At 42.7% G+C, this 25,033-nt stretch overlaps 1 protein-coding gene across 3 annotated transcripts in view; it reads left to right on the top strand.

Annotated features, from left to right (window-relative positions):
* Positions 1-25,033, top strand: part of KCNK10 (potassium two pore domain channel subfamily K member 10) — a 143,531-nt gene that overhangs the window by 106,319 nt on the left and 12,179 nt on the right. For all 3 annotated transcript variants that reach the window (XM_037737108.1, XM_037737107.1, XM_017524625.2), the window contains exon 5: positions 23,965-24,151. In XM_037737108.1, the coding sequence (XP_037593036.1) occupies positions 23,965-24,151 (187 nt within the window). The remainder of the gene's footprint in view (positions 1-23,964; positions 24,152-25,033) is intronic.

Below are 25,033 nucleotides of genomic sequence, written 5' to 3'. Positions count from 1 at the left end.
TGAGGTCAGCAGCTCTGGAACTAGAGAACCAGCTTGGCCAACATAATGAAACCCTGTCTCTACTAAAAATACAAAAATTAGCTGGGCGTGGTGGTGTGCGCCCCTAGTTCTAGCTACTTGGGAGGTTGCTTGAACCGGGGAGGCGGAGGTTACAGTGAGATGAGATTGTGTCACTGCACTCGAGCATGGGTGACAGTCAAACACTGTGTCAAAAAAAAAAAAATCAAAGAAATTACTTGGGTGTGGTGGCAAGTTCTTATAGTCCCCGCCACTCAGGAGCTTGAGGTATGAGGATTGCATGAGTCCAGGAGGTTGGCACTGCAGTGAGCTAGGATCACATCACTGTATTCTAGTTTGGGCAACCCTGTCCCTCAAATTTTTTTAAAGTAAAATGAAAAATAAAAATTATTATTTCAAACAGATCAAAATCCTGTTTTAAAAACTAGGTGTTATTTTCAGCATTGTGGGTTCAACTACAGTTTTTGATACATACTGGTAACGAAAACGTTCAGGGGTCTTGGCTATGCACATTAGCTTTGTACCCAAAGGGGCAGGGGAGGAGGGACGAGCGGTAGGGTGAGGCTTTAGTTTAAGAAATGGCTGCCTTTCAGTAGTGTAGAAAAGACACAGTACTGGTGAACTTCAATTTATAAGTGTCCATGTGTCTCTGGACTGTCTGCCTCTATAACATGTCTGCCCTCGTACATACCATATTATAAGTTCCTGACACATAACTCAGTAGAGTTAATGGTGTGTGTTAATGTGAGCTTATTTTTTTTATCAGAGAGAAAACCCCGGTTTTAACGTAAACAATTGCTTTCTTCCTTTTCCTATGGGGCAAGAAGGTAGGAAGTAATTATTTTAAAATGCGAATAATTTTTAAAGCTTTATCAACCAGATCTGTTCCAAATTAGTTTAAGGATTTTCTGTAGCTTTAATAATAGGTCCAGAACATACATTTGGGGTGATCTGCATATATGACATCCACAGAACAGACTACACATTTCTTAATGACAGCCCATGATAGTTTTTTCATGGATGGCCCCTTCTTTTCTCCCTTCATCTAACGTAGGGTTGCTCGGCCTCAATACTATTGACATTTTGGTCTGGGTAATTCTTTGTCATGGGAATTGTCCTGCGAATTGTAAGATGTATAGCAGCATCCCTGGACATCTACTCACTGATGGCAACATCATCACTGCCCACAGTCATGACAGCCAAAAATGTCTCCAAACATTACTAAATGTGCCCTCAGGGGAAAAATTGCCCTAGTTGATTTGACCATATCTATACTGGGATATAAGGGACAGTTGCCCCAAAGACTCCCACGCACATGCCCTGGTCCCCCATCCAGATCTTCCACATGAGCTCTGTTGTGTCCACCAGTCGTCCAAATTAGTTTTTCAGTGCTAGCGCCATGCCGACTCAGAACTCCCCTCTCTCAGATGGGTCCTTAAAGAGGCTTTGGAGATTTTATGTTCTGGGAATGAGATCATTTCTCACCAGTGAGGGAAAAATGCTTGGAGACTAGACTCTGATGAGTCCACATGATGATAAATTGTTCTTCTGTTATTCTTCATCAGGCACTAACTTCATCTCAGCACTAACTTTAACTGGCCATGGGGACTTATCTAATGTATGGTTCCTCCTCTTTCTTGGCTTACCTTTAATAACTGACCAGTAGTATCCCTTTGGGGTTTCCTGTTGTCTTCTGAGGTCACTATAGAACGTTTTAATGGGCTTTAAAATGCATCTTCACTCTTTTCTATGAACAGTTAAGCTATCAAACATTGCCTAAGATAGAATTACTTAAAATACTTCCTGGATAGCGTTTAACATTTAAACATTTTCCAGGTAGCTTTATCAGAGTTTCTCTCTCTCTTTTTCCTGGCAAACTTTGATCAGAGGTAATTTCTGGGAATCTGATTGTTACTTTGAGGTGGGAAATTATTCCTGAGCTCCTGCATGTAGGGACCTTTGCAGGGAGACTGGATCTGTCATTTGTCTGAGAGGATTTTGTTGAGATAATACTGGGTATTATGGCACTGTGGTATCAAAGATATAAGTCGCTGATATGGTTTGGCTGTGTCCCCACACAAATCTCATTTTGAATTGTAGTTCTCATAATCCTCAGGGGTTGTGGAAGGGACCCAGTCAGAGGTAGTTGAATCATGGAGGAGGTTATTCTCATGCTGTTCTTGTGATAGTGAGTTCTCATGAGACCTGATGGTTTTATAAGGGGCTTTTCCCCCTTTGCCTGACACTCATTCTCTCTCCTGTGGTCCTGTGAAGATGTGTCTTCCACCAAGATTGTAAGTTTCCTGAGGCTTCCCCATCCAGGTGGAACTGTGACTCAATTAAACACCTTTTTCTTTATAGATTACCCAGTCTCAAGTATTTTTTCATAGCAGTGTGAAAATGGACTAATAGAGTCACTAATATGTTTTGAGGGTTTATTATGTCAGATGCTGGGTTATGTGGACCTTACCTAGAGTAAACTGTGCAATAACCCTGCCAGAAAGACCATTATTGTTTCTTACTTTTATGAGATTGGAATGCTTAGACTGGTTCTGTGACTTGTCCAAGGTCACACAGCCCATAAGTGACAGAGCTAGAATTCCAAGCCAGGTCTCCCTGTCCCAGAGTGCATGAATAGACTTAGTCATTCCACTATATGTCTTTTCTTCTTTCTCTTGCAATGTAGACATAGCATCTGATGGCTCAGAGGAGCCTTCACAAAGGTTTAGTAAGACCTAGGGACAGATAAAGATGGTTAGTTGCGAAAAAGATATTGGACCCCTTTTTTTTTCTGCTTTAAAAGGGTTTTAGTTTTCTGACTTTATGCTCTCTCAAAGTGTATTGAATTGCCTCGTAGCCTCTGATTCTTTATGTACCTGCTTTAGCTCCCTAATACCAGCTCATTATTAGCTAACATCTCTCTCTTTGTGTTCTCTATTCTTGGAGGTTAATCTAAGATTTAGGTGTCACCTTGCTCATGTCTGCTGTTATGTGACTAATACAAAGATGGGCTTATATTCTGAGATCACTATAGGATGTTAAAAGTAATGGCAAAACCCACAATTACTTTTGCACCAACCTAATAAAAGAAGGGCCTATACTGTATCAATAGCTGACTTGTTTTGACCCACCTCTGCGAGAGCAGTTGCCAGGCAGAGATAGTCTCCACTACGTTCTTCCGCCCATTGCTCTGCTTTGTATAACCTGCTTAATATTAAAAACAAGATAAAATGCACAGCTCAAAGCCAAGCCTCTTGGTGCCCTGAGATAGCTGGCCTTGTCCTCCAAAACAGTCTTCTTTTTCTGGATTCACCGGAGTGCCTCAATGCTCTGCTTCGATGGTTTGAAGAGCATAGAGTTTGAGAGTATTCCCACCAAGATTTTAATTCCCACTGGGGGTTTAACTCAGTCCTAAACTCAAGGTCTGTGATGTCAAGTAGTCTTAAATATCCCTTCCTTTTAGAAGCCATTTAGCTATTTCCTCGTCTCTTTCAGATTTTGCTGGTTTCCCCTAAGGCTTCTGAAACTCTTAAAGTATCTCTGATAGAGGAAACTATCTAGAAAATTTTATGGGTATTCATTATCAGTGAGGTCTTGCTCATTGAAGAGATGATTACTTCTTAGAATCCCAGGGGTTTTATTAAGTATTAATAAAAGGTTTGATATTTTTGCATTTTGGGGCCAGTGAAAGTCTAGTGACACTTTAGGTCTACAACTGTATCTAAAGATTCCAGGTGCTTTTGAGTTATGAATTTAATGCAAGAGTCTTATTAGCAATCACATTTTTATTAGCATTATAAAATCAGTGTAATAGGTAAATGATTTTTCATGTTCACGCTTTAGCACCAGTTTTCACAGGTTAGTTTGGTTCCTCTGGAATGCACTGATTTAATAGAATAATAATTCTTTGCTCTTTTATAGAGAACTCTTTTAAAAAATTATCAGTTTAATTTTTTTTTTCTTTTTAAATGTAGTCTCATGCTACTTCTGTGAGCCAAGCAAGCAATTTGGTATAGCTTCTAACAAATTACGCTCCTGAAAATTGAGAGGTGCCCTTGTTGAATTGAGTGTGCTCATCACAGAGCTGGGTGTGTGATCTGTGTGTTCACTGTAGGATAAGTTTTAGATGCCTGACATGTCAGTAGTCATTGATAAATTCTGGATACCTTTATGACTTTTGCTTTAGGGAAGGGAAAATGTTTAGAATACACAGCATTATTGAGAGATGTGCCAGTGTTCTGAACCATTACCCCAAAGAGCCAACTCCCTTGGGAGGTGACAGTGTGACAAGCATGTGCAGGCCCATGCTGAGCAGGCTCTGATGGCTTTGTGCAGGGAAGGGCTGCCAACACACTGCACTCTCCTGAACCGAATCCAGCCTAGGAAGTGTGCATTCCTGTTAGAAGTGCACTTTGGATTTCTAGGGGAGAATGCATTGCTTTTTATTTCCTGAGAGGAGCTGCATTTGTGTGTCATAGCCATTTTAACCTAATGTTTTTGCACTATGTCTTGGAAGTTTACTGCTGAGTTTTAGGCTCCTGTTCAGAGAGAGCTGTGGTTCTTATCCTGTAGGTGGTGGGCCCCTAGGAGCCTGAGGTGTCGTTTTAAAGGATCAGAGAATCCTTTTGTGCTTCAAGCATTGCCGGTGGACAGAATAAACAGTATGTCTCTTTAACATGTGTGCTTGCCTTTTCCAAATGTATGTAGAGGGCTTGTCATCAATGTTTCCTTTCAGTTCATTTTGAAGGGTGATTCCTGAATTGATAGTATCTTTATATCTGCATCTATATCCATTTATCTATCTATCTATCTATCTATCTATCATCTATCTAATCTATCTTTCTATCTATCTATCATCTATCTATATTTTTTTCTCCCTCTCAGTTAGTAGCAAAAGTTCTATTGTTGTGTGGGGATTGAGGAATTTTTTTTTTAACCTTCAGAAGGGATTCGCATACTCACAAAAGTTGAGTTCACTGGCCTTTCAAGCTAGCATCAATTTCCATGTCATTCTGGGCTTTCTTTTTTCTGTGCATTTAACATTTTCATCCTGGCCATAGTCACTGTTACAAAGAAGTTCTCTTTTCCTGTAAGATACTCCCAGGAGTTAGTAGGATACATTAGAGCCTGCTTCAGAATTTTCTTTCTGCCTATTTTTTTTTAATTGTGGTAAAGTATACACAACATAAAATTTACCACCCTAGCTGTTTTTAAGTGTACAATTCAGTGGCATTAAGTACATTCACATTGTTGTGTAACCATCACTACCATCATCTCTAGAACTTTTGTGTCTTCCCAAATGGAAACTCTGAACCTGCTAAATAATAACTCCTCATTTCCTCTCCCCCAGCCCCTGGTAACTACCATTCTACTTTCTGTGTCTGTGAATTTCACTACTCCGGGAACCTCATGTGAATGGAGTCCTTTTGTGTCTGGCTTATTTCGGTTAGTGCAGTGTCTTTACGGATTCATGAATGTTGCACACGTGTCAGAATTTCCTTCCTTTCAAGGCTGAGTAATATTCCCTTGTGTGTGTGTGTGTGTGTGTGTGTGTGTGTGTGTGTGTGTGTGTGTATATATATATATATGACATTTTGTTTATTCATTTATCTGTTCATGGACTTTTGGGCTGTTTCTGCCTTTTGGTTATTATGAGTAATGCTGCTACGATCATGGGTGTATAAATATCTGTTTGAGTCTTTTTAATTATTTTGGACGTAATAATTGTTGAGTGGAATTGCTGAGTCACATGGTAATTACACATTTAATGTTTCTGAGGAACTGCCACACTGGTTTCCACGGGGGCTGCACCATTTCACATTCCCACTAGCAATGCACAGGCGTTCTGTCTCTCCACTTCCTCACCAACACTTGCTTTTTTTCTGTTTTTGGTTTTTTTTTTTTTTTCCTTTAACTTTTATAGGCCAAAATAACAGCGTTTGGTAAATTGCTGTCTGACTGCCTCTAAGTCCTGGCTGCTCCCATAGCTGCTGTTCTGTTACTTTGGGGCCTAAGCGGAGAGGCTGTGCCTCCAGCCTCGCTTCCCTCCTGCACCTGCCCTCCCTCCCTGCCCTCACCTCCAGCTGTGTCCCCATGCATCTTCCTGTCCCACTCGTCAGCCTGGGCCGTGTGCGCAGAGCCGGCAGGAGGGAGGGTGGCTCAGTGTCAGGCTGACTAGGGCCTCTGAGTGAGGATGACACCCAGTTTCCACCAGACCTTTCTGCTACTCTGAAATCCTTTTATTCATCCAATCATGATTCACTTTTCTGTTCTCCACTGTGGCTGTTCCTTCATGTTCCTTGCTAGGTCAATTTAATAAACAATTATCAAATAACACTTTTTTGTGTTCTCAACACTATGTGGGTATGTGGCAGTAAACACAGGACAGTTCTTTCTCTTAGGAGAAAACAGCCATGCATCAAAATCAGTGTCCATAATACCGTGGAGAATGATACCAGGGCCAGGGCAGGCAGGCAGGCTCTGAAGTCACACCGCCTCGATGAATGATCCATGATTTATCTACTTCTTATCAGCTATGTGACCTCAGGCTGTGCCTCAGTTTTCTTATTTGAAAAATGAGGCCAATAATAGTTCCTGTCTGTTTTGGCACTTAGCTGATACTTGCAAGCAGTGCCTACTGCATAGCCTCAATCAATGCTGTTCACCATTATTATAGCACTCTGCTAGCTATGGGCGCCCAGAGAAGGGACTTGTGAATTCTAGCTTGTATATCTGACATCACACAAGCGCCCTGTCTTGTCTTGCCATGGATTATTCTGCTCAAGTAAAGCATAAGGGCCTTGAAGCTGAATGTTACTGTGCCTTTCTTGGCCTGTATCCCTGTAGGACCGGCTCGGTGCTAAGTGCTTTGGAGGTGTTCAGTAAATATTTATTGATTGTGAATTGATTAGAGAGGAGAGAGACATGAACCTGGTTTCTTTCCAAGCACTCAGGATGTGTAAGATTCACAAATGAAGAAGAGATGCTTGCTGACGTTGCCCTCTGTTCTACTCTTCCTGGAAATGGGCATGGAGGTGGGTGGGGCTGGAGGAGTGGAGGGGGCCCCAGAAAAGGCAGGGGCAGAGAGAAAGAAACCCATGGACAACAGGGTCTGTATCTGGGATAAGATCTCAGCCGTCAGTCATGGCTCTCCCTGGGAGGAGAAGATGCATTGGCCAAGATTCAGCAAGCCCTTTTGAAAGGCACACAGCACAAGAAAGAGTGCAGACGGCAGGTTGGTCGGCTTCTCTGGGGCTCCCCCCAGGGGGTGCCCTTGCCATTTTGTCTGTGTGAAGGAGGAAGGTTGTCTTCTCCGACTTCAGTCTCACTTCACTGGCTGCAACTGTTCACGCAGATGTGTCCATGTGATCTTACCACATACGTAGATTTTCGTAAAAAAAGAAGAAAAAAATCCAAGAATGAATAGGAATTTATTTTAGCTACATGCTGACTGTCTCTCAGCTTGCCCATGCTCTTACTAGATCTTGAACACATGGGCCAGTTTGTATTTTTATAAAAATGCATCAAAGTGTTACTAAAAGATCCTAAAGGAAGACTAAAGTTTCCTCCCAAAAGATGCCTGGCCCTTCAAATACCAACAAGGGATCCTTGAAAGATGGGTTTTACTGAGCTCAAACGCTGACTCTTCTGTTTAGATACTGTGTTATTACACCATTTCCCCCTCAGAATGAGTGATGTTCCCTTCGTGACTTTTTTCTATTCCTTGGCAGAAATGAATTTCACCATAAACAACATCAGTAGTCTTTCTATGTGAGCCTGGGGAATGGCTGAAATAGCTGATACTAAATTATTATTATTAATATTTGTTTGTCTATCTATCCACTCCCCACCCCCAGGTCCTCTCTCACTCCCAAGTAGTCACAAATGAGTGTATCAGGCATCTCGTCTCAGTTGTCAGGACTGTCCCTTCTAATTCTAAACTGCTTTGCAAATTTGCTTGAGCAATTAGTATCAGGGACAGATATCATGCAGTTAAAATAAAAGGGAATGTATATACAATTTAAAGAATAGATTATAGAGAATTTTCATGTGATTAAAAAAAAATAAATTTTGCTATGTACCATAACAGTTGGCACCAGAGTGAACAATAAAAGCAAGTACCAACATTTAAAATGCGGCACATGATATGTAAATGCCGTACAGTGTTCTTGCAGTGTTATTACCACTTTCTTTCTGATATTCCTGACATCCTTTTCCTAACATTGCTGTCTTCTCCTTGACTCTGCCGCTCTTCAGAAAATCTCAATTGTCCCGAGCCCTTTAATTCTGTATTTATATTAGGTGTCTCTCTTTTTCACCTACCCTTTGGAGGCTTATCAGCCTTTTCCCCAAGGAAGAGGAGGAAGAGGACCTGTCCAGATGGCTGCATAAATGTGTGACACCTGCTTCCGTGAGCCACTATTGGAAGAGTTTAAGAGTTGATGGGATTGTCCCCTGCCTAGAAAATGGGCACACATTTGCTTCCCATCTCCTTTCTATTTTTAAAAAATGATCATATGCCTTTAATAATATTTCTAGAAATGGCTTGAATTCAAATTATTTTCTATTTTTAGGGAAATAAAAAAACAACCTACCAACCAAATTTTCTGAAAAGATTATATTGGTCAAAATTTTAAAAGTTTGTCATAGTTAGTATTTCCTGAAGTAAGGGTCTTGATGATTTTGTTTGGGGAGAAATCTCGCTTCACCACTGGAAATTCAAAGGACCCATGCGTTTGCACTGAATGTGTCACACTCATCTCCAGACTTTTGCATGTGTTATTTTTGCAACAAAGTCTCTACCCTCCTCCTGGTCTCAGCTCAAATGTCAGTTCCTTGGGGAGTTTTTGCTGACTTCTAAATGAGGTCAACGCCCGCCCCCCAGTAGCATCCTGTGCACCCCTAGAATAACATTCATCTCACCATATTGGAAGTATGTGCTTGATGCTGAGCATCCCCATCAGCCTGTGAGCTATGTGAGGTTGGGTCCCATCTGCTGGTTCACCGCTGCATCTCCAGGTATTACCAGGTGCTACCACAGAGCTGGCACCCAGAGAATACTTAAGCTGTCCTTAATGAATCAATGAATGAACATTGCTTGACATAAGCTTATACATCTTGATATAGGAAATAACCCTGAAGCTGGACTAGGTCCCAGCTACTTGAGAGGCTGAGGCAGGAGGATCAGCCCAGCCTGGGCAGCATAGTGAGACATTCCATAATCCCTCTTACGTTCCTAATCCTGCACCACCTACCTCTAAACAAAGATAAGGAGAATGGCCTTGAAAACAAAAGTAGTATTTTATGCAAATAAATGGCACTGGGGAAAGAAAAGTCTTAGTCTTTGAAGTACAATTATTTTGAATAAAAGATGGGTCTGTAGGGGAGCTGCTCCCTGGTAATGCTTATTGCCAATGGTATTCACATGCACAGGCACTTAAAACTCATCAGGCTGCACCTAGAAGTGTAATTCTATAGTATATCAAGTCAACCTTCTTAAATACAATGTACAATTTACCTTCATCCAGTGGTTCTCAATCCTGTAATATCCAATATCTTTTTATAGCATGTATTTGTGAATGCTCCTTTACTACATTGAAATGAATTTCAGAGATAGTGCACCTTGCCAATACAGGTAATTTTGAAAAATTCAATGCAAATTTTCTAGCTACAATTTGAAGGAGAAATAAATGGAAAGTAATAAGTTTCAATAATAGGTTCTCAGTTATGAAAGCCTAGGAGACCTGCCAAAGCAGTGAGTCTTGGCATCTTTAGGTAGAATGCAATATCTCCAAATGCAGATTGGTTCCGGTATGTTGTGTTGGTGACTAAGATGTCGCAAGGGACTTTTTCTCCAATGGTGTAGTTTTCCAAAATAGAGAACAACTCTCAGCAAGCTTCCAGCTAATCTATTTACATTAGAGTCAGATTCTTATAAAATTTGGTCTACTTTGAAAAGATGCAAACAATTTGTGAGAGTGTGTGTGTGTGTGTGTGTGTATGTGTGTGTGTCTTTACATGTAAAAGGGAGTTAGATTCTTGGCTCAGATAATTGTAGACATGAGTTTACTCAGCGGGACGTTCAAAACTCATGCTAAATGTGGGCTGGTTCTGTGATTTGTGGCACTGACTCTTGTATTGCAGGATGTCTGAACATCTTTGAACTCCTCCCACTACATGCCAAGAGTGCCCCTCAAGTTATGACAACCACAAACGCCCTGACAAGTTTACAGACCGCCTCCTAGGGTGTTATGATCTAAAAAGGGTTATTTTAAAAAAAATAATTCCAGGAGCTCCCATGTAGCTTTCAATAATTTACATACCTAATTTCTATTCTCGTGTAAATTGCCATGTTCCAATAAGCCTCTTCCCTTGATATATTTCCCATGCTATTAATATTCAATTCTATTCCACAGATACTTATTTTGTGCATGTGTGTGTGTACATCTGTCTGCCTATATCTTTCTATGTTATATACCTTTACTAGCATTCCAAATGATAAAATCCTGTCAGTTTATCTTTTGCTGGATGAATGGTTTTATTGTTTTTATAGAATATTTGCCTTAAACAATACTCTCATATTTTCTCAAGGTGCTGAAATAGAGGAGGCAGCTGTAGAAAAATTCAGTGTGCTGGGCACTTAGGACATTAAGATGAAGGAGCACAGTGTGTAATAGGGAGACACATGGGCGAATGGACAGACGGTGATGCAGGTTGAGCAGCGTTATGGACAGGTCTGTGCGAGGGTGAAGGAACGTGGATAGCAGAGAGGAAGAAGTGGTAGCTCTAACCTGAACTGGACAGGGCTTCCCACAGGAGGCAATGTCAGAATTGTGTGTGAGGAATGGACAGGAGTCCGACAAGCATGGAAAAGGTGGAAGAACATCCTAGCAGATGGAACAGCCCTTAAAAGGGCACAGGAGCTAAAAAGAAATGAGCTGTGAAGCCATGAAAAGATGCAGAGGAATGCTAAATGCATATTGTTGCATGGAAGAGGCCAATCTGAAAAGGCTACGTGCAGTATGATTCCAACTACCTGATATTCTGGAAAAGTCAAAACTATGGAGACAGTTACAAAGAACTGTGATTGCCAGGGGCTTGGGGGAAGAGCAGTATGAGTCGGTGCAGCACAGAGAAATCTCTGGCAGCAGAAATTAGGGCAGGGACGCTATTGTGTCCGTTACTATAATGGTGGATACATGTCATCGGACGTTTGCCCAAACCCATAGAATGTACAGCGCCAAGAGTGAACCCTAATGTGTGCTGTGGATTCTGGGTGGTAGTGATTGTCAGTATCGGCCCGTTAGTTGTAACCAGAGCACCACTCTGGATTGGGATGTTGATAGCGGGGAAGGCTGTGCATGTGTGGGGCGGGGGCTCTGTGGGAGATCTCTGTACCTTTCTCTCAATTTTGCTGTGAAGCTAAAATGGTTCTAAAAAAATCAAGTCTTGGAAAGGCGCCGAAGCATGAAATGGAGCAGTACTGGGGCACCAAACAATCCAATCCCTCCAGAACTGCAAACTAACTGCTACTACGGACAAGAGAGAGGGATCAGCAATGGCCTGGCTGCAGCGGGGGCAGAGGGGAGCTGGGAGAAATGGCGGATAGGGGTCCCTGACAGTTTCCTCAGGAAATGGGTTGCCACATTCTGGAGGAGGAGGAGGAGGAGAGAGACTCTGGAGGAGGAGGAGAGAGATTCTGGAGGAGGAGGAGGAGGAGGAAGGAGAAGAGGAGGAGGAGGAGGAAGGAGAAGAGGAGGAGGAGGAGGAGGTGGGGGAAGAGGAGGAGGAGGAGGAGGTGGGGGAAGAGGAGGAGGAGGAAGGAGAAGAGGAGGAGGAGGAGGTGGGGGAAGAGGAGGAGGAGGAGCAGGTGGGGGAAGAGGAGGAGGAGCGGCATGAGGCAGCAGGCAGGATGCATTTCTTGAACTGGATCAAGGCCAGGTCCTCACAGTTCTCCCACTGCCACTTTGGCAAACGTTCCTGGGATTCTGAAGGCTCAGACAAGGCTCATCTCTCTTACTTTACCATGGGGAATGTCTCTTCTTCCTTTTCTCTTTTAGTTTTTCCTCCAAGGAAGGGTTGTCACTACTTTTCCAAAAGGAAGAACGATCAAGCGAATGATTTTCAAGGGCACCCTTCTGTTGTTTCTTGAGGGAATCACCGCCAGTGTCATGATGCTCATTTTCTCCTTCCCTTTTCTTCTCCTTAGTCCTCTTCCTCTCGCTCTCTCCTACCTCTCCCTCTTTTGCTTTTCTTTCATTACAAAGCTTACAAAGAGAATACATGGTCACGGGAGAGACTTTGGAAAATGCAGAGGAGTACAAAGAAGAAGGTAAAATCATGTAAATGTCCTTTGTCCAAAGAGATCCACCATTAACACTTGATAATTGTGCTTCTGAATATACATTTGGCCCCAATGCCTGGTGCTTCACTAGCCCCACAATACCCCTCCCGCCAGCTCCCCTGTCCAAGTTTCCCTGACCTCTGGTACTGGCAGGGGTTGTCACCATGTCCTGGCCACAGCCTGTGCCTTCCCTGTGTTATTCATCAGCTCCTTCTGAATTGCTGACCTCTGCTCTAACCACTGATCGTTCACGACAGTATTGCTGCCCACCTTCTGCAGGTGACAGATCCTTCTGCCTCGGAAGTGGGGGTCCTACCGTCCTGCTGTCCTGGAGCTGAGGGAGATGGACACCACTCATAACACTATTCCCAGGAATAGATACAACACCTTCCAAACTGCAGCTGAGACCAGCTGTACTTTTTGTTTTGAGACTGAGTTTCGCTCTTGTTGCCCAGGCTGGAGTGCAGTGGCACGATCTTGACTCACCACAACCTCTGCCTCCTGGGTTCAAGTGATTCTCCTGCCTCAGTCTCCCAAGTAGCTGGGATTACAGGCACCCACCACCATGCCTTGCTAATTTTGTATTTTTAGTAGAGACAGGGTTTCTCCATTTTGGTCAGGCTGGTTTCGAATTCCCGACTTCAGGTGATTCGCCCACCTTGGCCTCCCAAAGTGCTGGGATTACAGGCATGAGCCACCATGCCTGGCCCTATTTTTAACAAGACTTTTTAAGATTTAGGAATGTCAGAGAGATATTACCCACAGCAGTTACATCACGTCAGGTACAGTTCTGGCTGTTCTTGGAGCCCAGAATTCCAGGCCTGTCCCAGGGTGTCCAGTTGGGTTGTGTCCTTGACCTGTCTCCCAGTGTCTGAAGCCAGCTTGCCCTGACCTCCAGAAGTAGCTGTTGCAGGCAGGCAGCTTAGTTCAAAATGAGGGAAATTATGGCTAATTTAAACAAAAATGAAAAAAAAATTAAAAACGATATTGGTTAGCTACCAAATCCTTGGGATGGTTGGAAAACCAAACTTGGAAGGTACTTTGTTAAGACCAATGACCAAATCACACCATGGAACTGGTCCTGGAAGAAGCCACTGCTGTGTCTGCCTGGGCACACACAGGGCGGCAGTCCCTGGGTGCTGCTGCTAGAACCATCCTTGTGACTGCTCCTGGAGTGGGTCATACACCACCATTGGTGCCACCAGCCCTGGAATGGCTTTCACACGGTCCCTGTTTCTTTATATAACATCCGTGATATGTCTGCTCCTGCCTGCCCCACCCCACCTCCCATGGAAGCTCCCTGCTGATGCTTTCACTTCCATCTTGATCAAGGGCAAGGTTTGCCTCCCAGGCCCACCCCACTCAGAGTTCCATTTCCTCACCCTCTGTTGAAGGACTTAGGAGGATCCAGGACTCTTGAGAGGTGGGCTGTGCACAGGTAGTGAGACATTTGGTGCCAGCACCAGCAGGAAGCTCTGCATCTAATCTCTTCCTCTTGGTCCCCTGGCTCTCCAGACTGGATGTTTTGCTTCCCCCGGAAGACCCTAGGAAGACCTCATCTCTCCCACTGTACTTTCGCTCCAGGCGGAGTAGCCATTCTGTCTTCTCTCTGTCTCTGTTCCTAACCTGGTCTTATCTATTCTCTGAGAGAGGAGAACGTGGTTCTGTAAGGGTGCCTCTGAGAATCTCCACACCTCTCTTCAGAACAGTCTGGGCAGGGGGGTGCCAGTGAGAGGAAAGAGGAGGAGGAAAACACAGAGAACTCTCAGATGACGACTTCAGGATTTAACCCTGTTACATCTGCATGTGTGTGGTTCAAAGTCTGAATTACGTCTTTATCGTTGGGAAAGCCTGGGTCACGTGCTTGTATCCTCATAGCAGGAGGGGCTGGGAAAGTCAGTAGGTGGTACATTGCATCTTCTACACTGGGAGGAGGTCTCTGTCTTTCACCGAACTAAAGAATGATATTCAAATTATTGGTGGAAAAAAAAAAAAAGAATGACAAGGATCCTCTAACATGGTCATGCCCCGTGATCACATTAGCTGTTTGGTCGCAGCATGATAGTGGAGTGGCTTGGGCGACCTATGGCAGTATTGTTGATGATCACTTACCCTACACTACAGGCTGAACATCATCAAGTTTGGTCCAGTTCCATTTTCTAATCTTTCTTCCAACATGAGGTGAACATCGGGAGGTCTGGAGGTCTTCTTTTGTGGCTTTTAGATTCTCAGTTTCTGGTCCTCTGAGAAGAACTGTTCAAACTGTTCACGCATATCTCTGCTAAACACTTTGCAGGAGCAATGTAATCTAGAACTGCATTTTAAAGAGAATATTCTTGTAAAGGAAATATTATCTACAGAGATGAACCCTAAGGGTGGGCCACTGTTGACTACTTTATCTCATGGAGTAAATGTCCCTGGAGTCACAGCCTTGGGATGCCTCCATCTGCTTTCATTTGCATAGCTAAACAGCCCAGTCTCTTCACAAAAGGTAAACATCCACTTTATTCATTACATTAAGCTCCATGAAAGAGTTTGCATATAACTTAGTTATTTTAAGAGGAAAAAATGTACCGATTAAAAGCCAGGACATTTATTATGCATGTTCAGTAATCAAAATAGGCTTCAGCGTAGTCCTCCTCAGCAAATCCAGTCTGATCAAATTAAAGAGCAGTGCTACTCTTTAATAATCATACATGAATGATAGATGAATGAGCAAAGGAATCGTGTATGCATTGATTTGTCCACCACACACATTTGGAGCCTGGATTTCCTGGAGGTATTTGTATAAAACTTAGATGAGATGCAAAGAGGACAAGTCTCCTAGGATGTCAAGGTACCTGCCTTGGGTCATTCTGCCATGAGGCTTCCAATGGAAACTTCGTCAGGAGTAGAAAATGGCCAGTGTACGTGAAGTCCAAGTTCACTGGCACCTCCTTAGCCTCCTTGCAGGATATTTCTCTCCATCACTAATCCTTTGTTTTGGATCATTTGCAAGAACTCCCATTACTCTGAAGTGGGAATCTTGATATATGGAGAATAAACATGGAGACTGTTATAGGCAAACAGTTCGACAGTGTCATTCGGTCCCCTTTTACACACTCTCACTCTGGGTTCTTTCTCCTTCACAACACGTCTGATTTGTCACAAGCTGTGATGAAATATTTCCTTGCATGATTGTTTAATGCTTGTCTCAGCTCCTGCTAGCTCTGTGAGACTGGGGGCCATTTTGTTTAACTCAGTGGTGAAGTCAGCTTACTCCCTGACAGAGAGTAGGTACATGATAAATACTGAAAAAGGAATGGACAAGTTATAGAGTTCAACTTCATTCATAGCTTTAAAAATATGCAAAAGGAACTTTCTCACTTTTAGGTGCTTCTTCCCAGTTCCCTCAATGCAGGCCTTTCCAGTGTAGGGTTTATTTCTGCATGACTTTCTATAAAGTTGTATTTCCTTCTTATCTTTCTTTTCGTTCCTCATTTAACTAGAAAGTTCATGCGTATCCCTTTCTTGCTTCTCTCCATTTTCTTTTTTTCTCTGAAACAATTAGCTACATGCCTAGCTGGGAAGCCTTCTTATATCTCCAGAAAAATTGTAGAGCTCTCAAACCATTGTTCCATCTCGTCCTTCTATACCCTGTCTCTACTAAAAATACAAAAATTAGCTAGGCGTGGTGGTGCACTCCTGTAATCTCAGCTACTTGGGAGGCTGAGGCATGAGAATCGCTTGAACCAGGGAGGCAGAGGTTGCAGTGAGCCGAGGTCATGCCACTGTAGTACAGAGTGAGACTCCATCTCACAAAAATTCATGGTACCAGGACTGAGGATAAAAAGATGATTATATGGTTTTTGAAAGAAACCAATAAACAGCATCCCCTATTTCCCACCCAAATATGAACCAATAAGATAATAAGACAAAGGAGATGATAAGTTGAAGCTTAACATTACTATATTCCCTTTATACTGCAGAACATGGCTTATATCTGTGGAAAGATGAGTTTCCTAATACAACCTCAGAATTAGATAGGAGATTACAAGGAGTACTTCTTCGGGGAAGCTTGTTTCCTGAAGGAAGAGGAGAGGAAGAGGCTTGAGGTCACAGTTTCCAGATCAGAATAAGAGTTGAGTGGCCATGTGTATTATAGCAGGTGGAGCTCCCTATACAGGGAAAGGAGCACTGGGGTGGAAAATGAGTACTTATCCTATTAGAGGGGTCTTGTGCCTTCACTACTATGCACTGCTTAACCAGTAGACTGTGACCTTAAGCCTTGTTAGCCAGTGGGAGAAGAGTGAGTCTACCTTTCAGCGGTCAGCATTATTGCTGTAGTATTATTGTATGCTTCTGTTTGTGGTGGTGGAGAGGGCATTTGGGATGGAGGCATTGTCCACCATGCTGGTAGGATAAATTTAGAATTTGGATAGGTGAGCAGCCAGGAGGGAGTTTCAGGAGCTACTCAGTTGGTGTGACTCATCAGCAGGTACCCATCCTCCTTACTTTTCCACAGGCTCTCTTCCATACTTTGGCCAAAGAGAAGGACCCTTCTTCAGTTAAGGATTTGTCTGGATGTTTTCTACGTGTGGTGTGATTGCTTGTGAGTTGTTCTTGCCTCTGAGACATAGCTTCTGAATACTTGGCTAACAAAGATTTAAAGATCGTTCATTACAGTTGGCATGCTTTTAGGTTCCACATGCCAGAGCTACAAGAATGTTGTTCTTTCCTTTCTTCTCTCCCAGGTGATGTATTTGGTCACCCGGGTGTCATTAGGTACTAAGCTTTGCCTTCAATATCTACCAGGGTGGAGCACCATGGACAGTGCCTCAAAGACTTTCAGCCAAAGGCTCAGATCTTCCCACTGGACTTTGTGCGCAACAGGAAGGAACTTTTGCTTTTCTTTTTTCCCCTTTCTTCTCTCTCTCTTTTTCCTCCTCTCCTCCCTCCCTCCTTCTTTCCCTTGAACTGCCATGTCCCTTGTAACTAGAATGGTCCCTGACATGTACAGGCTTTAAATAATTATGTACAGAATGAATTAAATGCAAAATCTTGTGTTCCAATAGCGTATTATCTTCAAATGTTAACAGCCACCAGTTTTTTAGAATAGAAAACTTCTGAAAATTTTAAAGTCTTCCTGCAGTGAAACAGCTGAGTTTTTTCTTTTCATTTTCCTTTTCTTTCTTTTATTTCTTTTGAGATGGCACCTCTCTCTGTTGCCCAGGCTGGAGTGCAGTGGCGCGATCTTGGCTCACTGCAACCTCTGCCTCCCAGGTTCAAGCGATTCTCCCTGCCTCAGTTTCCTGAGTAGCTGGGATTACAGGTGCCTGACACCAGGCCCGGCTAATTTTTGTATTTTTTAGTAGAGATGGGGTTTCTCCATGTTGGCCAGGCTGGTCTTGAACTCCTGACCTCAGGTGATCCACCTGCCTCAGCCTCCCAAAGTGCTGGGATTATAGGTGCGAGCCACCATGCCCAGCCTGAGTTTTCATTATTTGTGAATTTTATTTTTCTTCCATCCCAGATGCACCTATGTTGCTAGTCTAGTGATAAAAACAATTTACCTATATATATCAACATCTTTTTCAAAAACTTTGCATGGTGAAACCAGCAAAGTACTGAACTGGCCAGTCTGTCATAGGTGTCTTGCAACATGACTGAGAGTCAGAAGCTGGATATAAACTTCTATTTTGGGGGGTAGATATGATCCATTTGTGTATTCAGCTTTTGAGTAGGACATTTTCAGTAGGCTTCACATAGGTTCCACTTCACTATTTTCACTGATATGTGCTAAGAGTATCTCTGCCGTGGAGATTTTAGGCAGTGTTTAAAATCTCTTCTCATAGTTTATAGAATTGCTAGCGCTACAAGGCCATTCACTGTGATGTTGAAATTATTAGTTATAAGTGAGCCTTCTAAAATAAATCTTGGAAGAAAACATGGTATAAAAGAATAAAGTCTGCTGGGCATGCTGGCTCACGCCTGTAATCCCAGCACTTTGGGAGGCTGAGGTGGGTGGATCATGAGGTCAGATGTTCGAGACCAGTCTGGCCAATATGGTGAAACCCCATCTCTACTGAAAATACAAAAATTAACCAGGTGTGGTGGCATGTGCTTGTAGTCCCAGCTACTTGGGAGGCTGAGGCAGAAGAATTGCTTGAACTCGGGAGGTGGAGATTGCAGTGAGCTGAGATAGTGCCACTGCACTCCAGCCTGTAAAAAAAGGAAAAGAAAATAAAGTCAATCCTCTTTCTAGGCAGTTCTCATTATCTTTCCATTTTGAGAAATTATCCTCAGTTCAGTTGTATTACTATGGTGATGTGTTTGCATTTCAACAAACCAAACCAACCCAGAAACTGAGCTCTGCATGTTTAGCTTCTGTCCTAGGATTTTTACTTCAGTGTCTTTATTCTTGAGTAAAATCCTCAACATTCTGGCTAGAAATCACAACAAATAGATGATAATTTTCCAGCCTGACAAAACAATCTGAATTGTTAATCTCAGAATTTGAAAAAATTACATAAAAATGCAAACAAGGGGATTAAAGAGGGGCTGAAAATCAAATGAAAAAATAGCCTACAAATGAATGGAAGTATACATGTTCTCCAAAATAACATTGTAGAAGTAAACGAAAACAGGCCGAGAATTATGCTTAATGAGAATTGGACATGTGGCTTAGCCCTCTGAGGCCTGAAACAAGTAAACACTTCCCGAATCGTCAGTCCATACCTCCCTCTCTCAAAGGAGAGCCCTTAGAACTGTCTCACTCTCCTCCTGTTTATGAAGCTTACTTGGTCTTTGGAACAATTGCACATATAATTTTAACAACTAAATGAACTCTACAGGAGATAGATTTTGAGTACTTCCGAAATTGCTATAGTTTGTATCAATCAGATATAGGAGGCAGTTTTGCAAAATACTGTTTGTGTAAAGAGAAAGGAAGAACATGTGCTCTATTCTAACCAATCAACAGGATGTGAAAACACGATTTAGAGAGAAATACACAACCATCCTATCAGTTCTACCCAAATATCACATCAGACCATCTCTTCCCTGATAACAGTTTTGTTAGCCTAAGGACACATTAGCTCAGTTAGATCTGGGCTCTCACAGAGCTTTCTGCTAGCTGCTCTGCTTACTGGTAAGTAAGCAATGCAATTTTGCCTAGCAACCCCTCCGTGGAAACACTGCTCCATTCTGTAAGTGGCAGGAAGGCACAGAGAGCGAGGTTTGTGCCTCTCAGAATCCCTCTGCAGCTGGTTCCCGACATCATAAAGATTATCTGCAATTCTTGGCAGTTTCTGAAGAATGATGAAAAAAGGGACGGGGAGGTGGCTGAGCCTGGGGTTTTGGGAGTAGGGTGGAATTAATTGTAAGCCAAATAAAAAAACTTCCAAGATTACGAGCTGAGACTGAGAGCTCAATCCAGACTTGGCACAGAGGAACCAAAGGAGAATGAGGACATTTTTTGTCATTGATGATGAGATATGCAACATATCTAGGAAGGGACAACCAGCAGTGACCTCCTGAAGCTAAACAAAGATTATCTTAAGCCATACATGAGGCAACATTCCTCAATGGCAAAGAGAAGCATTAAATCTGGAACTGTCTAGGTCTAAGGAAAAATTTGAGCTTTTACATTAAAATTGCCTGATAACAATTATTGAATATTAACCAGGCACTATGCTAAGCTTTTACACACTTGTTTAATCTTTCAAACAATCTGATAAGGTGGGGTTTCTTATCTCCATCTTACAGAGGAAAAAACTAATGTACAGAGAGGTTGGGAAACGTGCCTAAGGTCACTCAACTAAGCAGTGGGGATGGGATGTGTCTCAGGCAGTCTTTCCCTAGACTCCGTGTTTTTTTTCCTTTTTTTGAGATGGAGTCTTGCTTTGTTGCCCAGGCTGGAGTGCAGTAGTACGATCTTGGCTCACTGAAACCTTCGCCTCCTGGATTTAAGCGATTCTCCTACCTCAGCCTACTGAGTAGCTTGGATTACAGGCATCTGCCACCACGCCTGGCTAATTTTTGTATTTTTAGTAGAGACGGGGTTTCACCATATTGACTGGGCTGGTCTTGAACTCCTGACCTCAAGTGATGCACCTGCCTTGGCCTCCCGAAGTGCTGGGATCATAGGCATGAGCCACCATACCCGGCCAACTGCGTGTTCTTAAACACTACTCAGTTTTCTAGCAGTAGTGAACAGGGCTAATGGGGATAAGAAAACTGAAGATCACCATACTGCACATGAGATGGTTTGTGATTCCATTGTGAAAGCCACAGTTTAAAATGTTCAATTAAGGCAACTTTTTTTTTTTTTAATATCTAGAGGGCAGTAAAAACATGGGTATCCAGAATAACAGATATTGCTAAAACCTTACGCCCACAGCACTTCTTTTTATAGCAAAGTATGGGTATACACATATTTTCATACACCTACACACACATACACATGCAAGACGCGTATTTCTTAAGTCCCTAAAATACCCTGATAATTAAATGCTCCAAACATTCTCTAAGCATCACCCTTGGATGTCTGGGAGAAGCAGACCCGGAACACACTTGTTGGCCTGGGCAATGAGTAGCGGTGAAATGTTTACCTTGCTGATAAACTCTCCAGTTGAGGATGCAATTAAGATTCCACAATCTAGCCTTTGTTATACGTCTCCTTGTCTGCCATCAAACAAATCCGCCCCTGTCCTTCCCCATCTTCCCTTCTGCCCATCTCCTGAAGTCCAGGAATGTCTCCAGCTTCCTACGTACTTGCAGTCCTCTTTTGCCAACCTCAACCTCATTCAATTACATTCACATCTCAATTTATGACTTAACAAGCATCTCACAAACATTTAATTCACTTTAACTTCATTATGCGTTTGAGGAGGAAGATTTGTAGAGGGGGGAATGATGCTTCCATTGCCAGCAGCAATTAGATTGACTTAATGATCTATGGTGAAATCTCCTTTTGGGCTTTGAACTTTTCATACATCTCTGCAGAAAAAAATCTAGGCTAATTAAGTTCCTGGAGTCTCAAAGGGGCTCACCTGCCTTTACAAAATCGTCCTATAATAGCCAACATGGACATTTCTGAAATGGACAAAACATTCCCTGCAGTTCTCAGGTAATTTATCTTGTTGTGACACTTTCATGTGTGAAAAAGTCGATATTTTCACATACAGTTTCAACAGTATCAGTAAATTATAATTTTTTTTCAAATGGTTTCTCTGAGGAGATTAGAAGGCTTTCTATATCACAGTATAGATGAAATAATTTTTCCCTCTTCCCATTTTATATACTAGATATCCTCTCAGGAGTTAGAAAAGTACCTCCTTTTTATAAGGAAAGATGGCATTTCTTTAACTTTTCCTGGACAGGTCACCCAGGGACCATTTTTTTATTCTTAGTCTTCCTTCACAGAAGGGACAGAGGACTGCCCATTTTCAGCAGGAGTTAGTCTGATTTCTTTTGTTAGGTGCAGACGACTTTGTTTGGCAACTTTCTATAGGCTGGTGAATTGCCGAATTACTTGAAAAGCTGTTTCCATTGTTAAGTACTGGACTGAGAATTAATTACATCAGAATTCTAATCTGGCTCTACCCCTAATTAGTAGCATCATTTTATGCAAGTCCCTTATCCCCTCTTGGCTTCTGTTTTGCATGTGCAAAATGAAGTGTATAATGCAAAGCTCTCTCTGTGCTTGGTGCAGTGAAGAGGATGCAGATCCCTTGGTGTGGGTTTCCTATATTGATTGCCCCAAATGTGGTGTACCTTTGCAGAAAATTGATCTAGGCAATGTAGAAAGGCCATATATCCTGGTGTTAAACACATTGTTCATATATGTATGCTGGTATATGATACCAAGACCCCGATGACAGTCTCCAGCACCAATTCTGAGAGTTTTGAGGATTTTTCAGCTTAAGAGTCAATTCCAGTGTTGCCTTTAGCACATCCAAAGAAAATACGACCAATGCTACCAGCCCCACTCCTGGGCTCCATTGGCATGATTCTTTTGCTCCAGTATCAGTCTAATTCCCATTCCAGATGCTTTTTTTCTTTCTAAGTGACCCAATGACTGACTCCTTCAGAAGCTGACATGAGATGAGATTTGTTTGCAGAGATGTATAAAATGTTCAAAGCCCAAAAGGAGATTTCACCACAGATCATTAAGTCAATCTAATTGTCGTCCTACTACCTACCCACTTAGACAGGGACCCTGTTGTGCTAACTCCTGTCCTGTCTCTTATGAGTGATACAGTCAACACACGTGATGACCACAGCACCAGCTCAGATGGGTGTGCTTTAAACCAAAGTTGTGTTATAAATGTACAGCCTCAGCAGAGAAAAGGGAGGGGGGTGAAGAAACACACCTATCTTGGCTAGAGTTGGTCCAATGAAGATGGGGATGGCTGTGTTTTCCTTTTCATCCAAACATTTTGGCCCAACTCAGATAATTTTTTTCTAGCATACTCTCTTTGATGGAAGGGAAATGCTGCAAATCCATCACCACCATTGTGGAAAGAGCTCCAAACTCATTCTCACAAATGGAGGATCCGTAATACTACATGACAAATAGCAGCAAGCCTTTCTGGGAAATCATTATATTTGCACCAGTGAGGAAGTTAGAGTCAGTATTTGGGCTGCAGTCATGGAACCATTCAAGAAACATTCAAAGAATCAGCTAAGCAGACTTTTTGTTTGTTTATTTGTTTGACCTGGTGTTCACAAACAGGCTTCAGGGAGCCTGAGAACCCCCTAGACTACTTGAAAACTTCTGTATGTGCATTTTTTAATTGGAAAGAGTTTAACAGCATGCATCAAATTTCCTCCAAGCAGCCAATGACCAGAAAAAGGTTAGAAGTCACTGACTTCAACCATTGTGGAAGACAGTGTGGCTATTCCTCAAGGACCTAGAAATAGAAATTCAATTTGACCCAGCAATCCCATTACTGAGTATATATCCAGAGGGTTATAAATTGTTCTACTATAAGGACACATGCATATGAATGTTCATTGAAGCACTGTTTACAATAGCAAAGACTTGGAACCAACCCAAATGCCCATCAATGATAGACTGGACAGGGAAAATGTGGCACATATACACCATGGAATATTATGCAGCCATAAAAAATGATGAGTTTGTGTCCTTTGTAGGTACATGGATGAACCTGGAAACCATCATTCTCAGCAAACTGACACAAGAACAGAAAATCAAACACCGCATGTTCTCAATCATAGGCGGGTGTTGAACAGTGAGAACACATGGACACAGGGAGGGGAGCCTCACACACTGGGGTCTGTCGGGGGAATCTAGGGGAGGGACAGAGGGGGGTGGGGAGTTGGGGAGGGATAACATGGGGAGAATTGCCAGATATAGGTGATGGGGAGGAAGGCAGCAAACCATACTGCCATGTGTGTACCTATGCAACAATCTTGCATGTTCTTCAAATGTACCCTAAAACCTAAAATGCAATAAAATATATACTACAAAAAAAAAAGAAGGCACTAAATCAACTTTAAAAAAAAGTCACTGACACAGTACCTTTTTCTGTACATCTGTATCCTGAGTCCAGGGTGATGCCACTGACTTGCCTATCTTTCTCTTTGGCTCTTCCTAGAAAAAGCAAGTGAGTCAGACCAAGATCCGGGTCATCTCAACCATCCTGTTCATCTTGGCTGGCTGCATTGTGTTTGTGACGATCCCTGCTGTCATCTTTAAGTACATCGAGGGCTGGACCGCCTTGGAGTCCATTTACTTTGTGGTGGTCACTCTAACCACGGTGGGCTTTGGTGATTTTGTGGCAGGTAAGCACCCTGGTTATCCCAGGCACCGGGGCTCTGGTGGGGAAAATAATCTGTTGGCTGTGCTTTTCACAGTCGATAAAAGATGTTGCAGGAGAAGCAAATGAAGATGACTCAGTGTCGATATGTCTGTGACGAGGCTCATTTCAAATCCCTAGTCCTATGTGATATAAACACCATAGGTTTTTTTCTGCCATGAAAAGAAAGCTAACCCATTCCTTCTTCGAATGCTTATTTCCCTTATCATTACATGAATTATGCAAGACTAAAGTGAACTTCTCTTTGAATCTTGGACTTTGGAATTGTATTAAACCTCATGAATCAAATAATAAAGGCTCCACTTGGAGGTGGCACATAGGAAACCCAGATGAGATTAGCAAGGAATTTGGTCTGCAGTGACCTGCAGGTTCAGCTTCCTGACTCCCAGGTGAGAGCCATGGGAGTCTTTGCAAAAGTTGGCCTGGGCATGCCTAGGTACAAGACTGAGGACTTTGGTGACTACGGGGAGCTGAGAACTGCCCAGAGGGAATGTAAGCTCATGGATTCTGCAGGAGTGTATATACAAGCAGTAGCCTTCCTTATCAAAATAAATGTGGATGAGCTATGCTTAAGGAAGTGAAAAAGCTCACCATCAGTTCCATCTAGGGCCAGGGAACTTGCAAATGAGATTTCATTTTATATGTGCGCCAGTTTCCCAACGTGTAGTAGAAAGGTACGGATAGAAAGAAGAGGCCATCGTTCTCTTTTTCTTTTTTTTTTTCTTTTTTTTTTTTTTTTGGTGGGCGGGGGGGACGGAGTTTCGCTCTTGTTACCCAGGCTGGAGTGCAATGGCGCGATCTCGGCTCACCTCAACCTCCGCCTCCTGGGTTCAGGCAATTCTCCTGC

The sequence above is a fragment of the Cebus imitator genome, unplaced genomic scaffold (genome assembly GCF_001604975.1).
Source record: "Cebus imitator isolate Cc_AM_T3 unplaced genomic scaffold, Cebus_imitator-1.0 Scaffold34, whole genome shotgun sequence".
NCBI lineage: Eukaryota > Metazoa > Chordata > Mammalia > Primates > Cebidae > Cebus > Cebus imitator.
This window is presented reverse-complemented; position numbering and strand designations above follow the sequence as displayed.